Source organism: Cariama cristata, unplaced genomic scaffold (assembly GCF_000690535.1).
Source record: "Cariama cristata isolate BGI_N322 unplaced genomic scaffold, ASM69053v1 scaffold28203, whole genome shotgun sequence".
Classification (NCBI taxonomy): domain Eukaryota; kingdom Metazoa; phylum Chordata; class Aves; order Cariamiformes; family Cariamidae; genus Cariama; species Cariama cristata.
Window position 1 is genome coordinate 3377 of NW_009607067.1, and position 3475 is coordinate 6851.

Here is a 3475-nt window from a genome sequence, read left to right on the forward strand (position 1 = left end):
CCATCTTGTTGGAGTAAGCAGGTCCGTCCCTGAAGAGCATGTGCTTAGAAGCATCCCTGTTAAAGGCTTAACTGCAGGAATGACTACTAGGCATCACCATTAAGCAGCACATTTTGTGCTGAATACTCGGATGGTCTGAAGACAGGAACTTCCAGTAAATTGTAAATAACACAAACCATTACCTAGATTAATCCAATTAGACTTACTATCTTGCCTTGGGCTTAGCTCAGAGAACTCCCTAAATTATTTCTAGCTATTATTCCAAAATGTTTTTTAAATACACCACAGCCCATTCTCAAAAGCAGAAAAAGCAGCAATCTTTGAGGCCAGGCACATTAACAAAACCACAGTCCATTTTCAGCTACAGAATACACCATTTCCTCCTTTTATTATAATAAGTGTTCTCTAAAGGTGAACTTTTAGAGTACTTCTGAGCTGTTTAATGACTCACTTTCTAAAGGAGATGGCCTCAAACTCCCAGCTTTAGCATACCAGTTCTCAGATGCATTGCCTCTTCCACCTTTGTTCTACTGGTCCAGAACTGTATTATACTGACTAGTTATGAGACGCATGTGCCAATGGTTCCAAAGAATCACTTTGGGTACCAATTATAGCTGGCCATTACCTCTCAACTGTTGCACAAGTTATATCTTTCTAGAACTGCATCCTCTCTAAATCTGCTACAGGTCCTTGTAGGCGCTCATTCAATCTTCTTTTCCTCCACTATCACACTTCTTCCCTCCTCCATGTACTTCAGTTTCAGCCTAGAGAGCAGAAAAACTTGGGAAAAGTAAGCAGTATTTTCATTTCATATGTCAGCATGGCAAAAGAGGAAAATCCCAAACTCTCAACATCTATACCTCCTTAAGTGGAAGGCCAGCATGTCTCCACCACCCACCAGCATGATGCGCAACTGTTTTAACATTAGCCAATATATATTAAGATGCTTTTTAGAAGGGCAGAATAAAATAAGCACCATGTCAGAAAAATTAGAAACAAGTCTCTGAAAGTTTAAGAAAAAACATTACTTCTTTAGAACGAGACTATAAGCCACTTTCACCTGTATCGCTAACGACTGAAGTACAAACTAAAAGTTCACTGGAAGCACTGTAGCAACAGGGCAGGAAAATAAGCAACAGGTACAGCAGTCCAGAGTTGTTCCAGGCAAATCTATAGTGCTAACTAGATTCTGGCTCCAGAAACACTATTAGTTGATCCGTCTAGGACTCCAGGAAGCCAGGATTTTCACCTCAGGACAGATGCCCAAGACAAGTAAAAACCATGCCATCTTTACGTTATTAGTTGGCTACATGAGAGATCTCCTAGTATTGACATTTTGGGCTGTAATTTCCTGCATAAACACATATATGCTTCTAATCCAGTCTACTCAGCCATACTCAGGTCCTTTACTATATACAGACTTTTTTTTTAACACATTGAAGCAATAGCAGAAGAAAAGAGGTTGGTTTGTTCTATGTTAAAGTTCAAAAGACACAGGAGCATGGATTAGACTAAAAAATTTTATTGAAACTTGTCCAAAATCCAGTCAGGCACACAATTTATCCATTCCACTAAGGTTTGTCATTCTGCATGGCATAGAAAAATGCATCTCAACAAGCTGAAACATCAAACAACTAAATTAATGAAGTTAAGGCACTTGAGACGTGTGTTAATTTAGCAAAATTGCATAAGAATAACATTCTACTTTGAATGATATAGTCCTTTCCAAGATTCAGTCTAAAGTATCCACATTCTGTAACCCCATGGGAGAGGCAGAAGCAGGAGACATGTCTCATCATATTTCCCTCTGACTGGTAGCCTCAAAGGCCACCACAGCCTACGGAAGGAAGTATTACTGAATCAGGCTGCAAAGATTTCCTGTAGTACAGGTACTGAACTACACAACAGTTTGGACTGAGGCACAATGTCTCCCACTCAAGAATCCTTAAGGCAAAGTATCTTTATAAGATGAGAGAACAAAAGGACAGAGCAAAAAGCACAGGCATTCAATTGGCAGTCTAACAAATCTTTCCCGGGGTGACAACATTTATCCTGAGATTAGATACCTCTGACCACTTCCTTATCCTCTCCAAGGATAAAAACTCGGAGAAAATAAACGGAGAATGCAAGAACTTACTTAGTGACCAAAAATCTGACATCTGTTGATTTGCCAGGGCTCTGAGCAGTAACTTGAAAGTCAGTTAGCAACTTTTAATTCATGCTACAGACAGCTAGTTACCTTTGTAGTTTTGGTTCATATTTTTGAGAGTGTGAGTGCTGGTCAGGATAAGAATATTTTTTTCTGCTCTGAGCCAATGTTTAAAACTGAAATGTTGCAGTTTCAGCATGTGGCAAAGAAAGTTTTTAATGAATAATTGAATTAATAACTCAGTTCTACCGGTTGAAAACTCTCCCTTCCTCCGTGAAACAACCTCTTGCATCATACAGCAGTTAAGTACTCTTCTCAAAAATGAGATACAGCTCTAGGATATGCACATTCCACACTGGAGTACGGAGTATGCTCCAAGGGTTGCACACAGACTGAAGGAAAAGGTTTCCAGGTACACGAAGATGTTTTCTCAACTGTGAGAAGGCATGACAGAGAAGCTATTGTCACCTCCTATACACAAACAGGAAATAAAGTGATAAATATTTGAGGGAAAAAGAAACATATGGAAAACAGATTATCCAATTGAACTTAAAGTACTGTTTCTAGTTAGTCTATGGAAATGTAGTCCTAAGCATTAAGTTTTGAATTTCACTAGAAATAGAGTTGTTTAAGATGTAAAGCTTATGAAAAAGAGATTGCATCTTAATACTCTGTCCTTCAGAGCAAATTGCTTGTTATATTTAAGGCACTACATATTGTCTTTGGTTCAGTGTTTAACTATCTCATTCAGTGTAAAGAGAGGTAGCACGAACCATACATATTTAGCTCTTCCATTCCATTCCATCCAATATCAGTTGCCACCTTTCTGATGTTACAGATTCTGGAATCCTTTAACTCATTAGGAAACTGCAGGAACAAAATAACAAATATTCTTATTAATTTTATAAGAAACAAAGATATGCAACATTCCACTTAGCTTTCATATACACCAAGAAAATCAGAATAAGAATCTGGACCTGATGCAACTATGGTGTAAGCAGATGCTGAGAAGTTGCTAAAAGCGAGTCCTTGTTTTCAGTATAAATTGGCTGACATATCACTATGAAAACAGAAATATTTTATAATATGTAATGGCATGAAAAGGAGACTACCACAATCTTTCCTTCGGCCAGACTAAAAAATTGTGATATCCACCAAATACTGTTATTTCTGGTGATTATATTGACCAATATTGCCACTCTTTGAGAAGCAAGTGAGGCATTTTTAAGAGAGTATATCCCACCAAATTAGACTTCAGAAAATAGGTCCTTTGTCTACTTCTCCATTCTGTTAATATTACCAGACAAGGAAATACCAGTCAGCAGG

At 38.0% G+C, this 3475-nt stretch overlaps 1 protein-coding gene across 1 annotated transcript in view; it reads right to left on the reverse strand.

Annotated features, from left to right (window-relative positions):
• Window positions 1-2394: 2394 nt before the first annotated feature.
• MAGT1 (magnesium transporter 1) overlaps window positions 2395-3475 on the reverse strand; it is a 9686-nt gene continuing 8605 nt past the window's right edge. Inside the window, exon 9 of the mRNA XM_009696595.1 lies at window positions 2395-3016. Within this exon, the coding sequence (XP_009694897.1) occupies window positions 3001-3016 (16 nt within the window). The 3' untranslated portion in view covers window positions 2395-3000. The remainder of the gene's footprint in view (window positions 3017-3475) is intronic.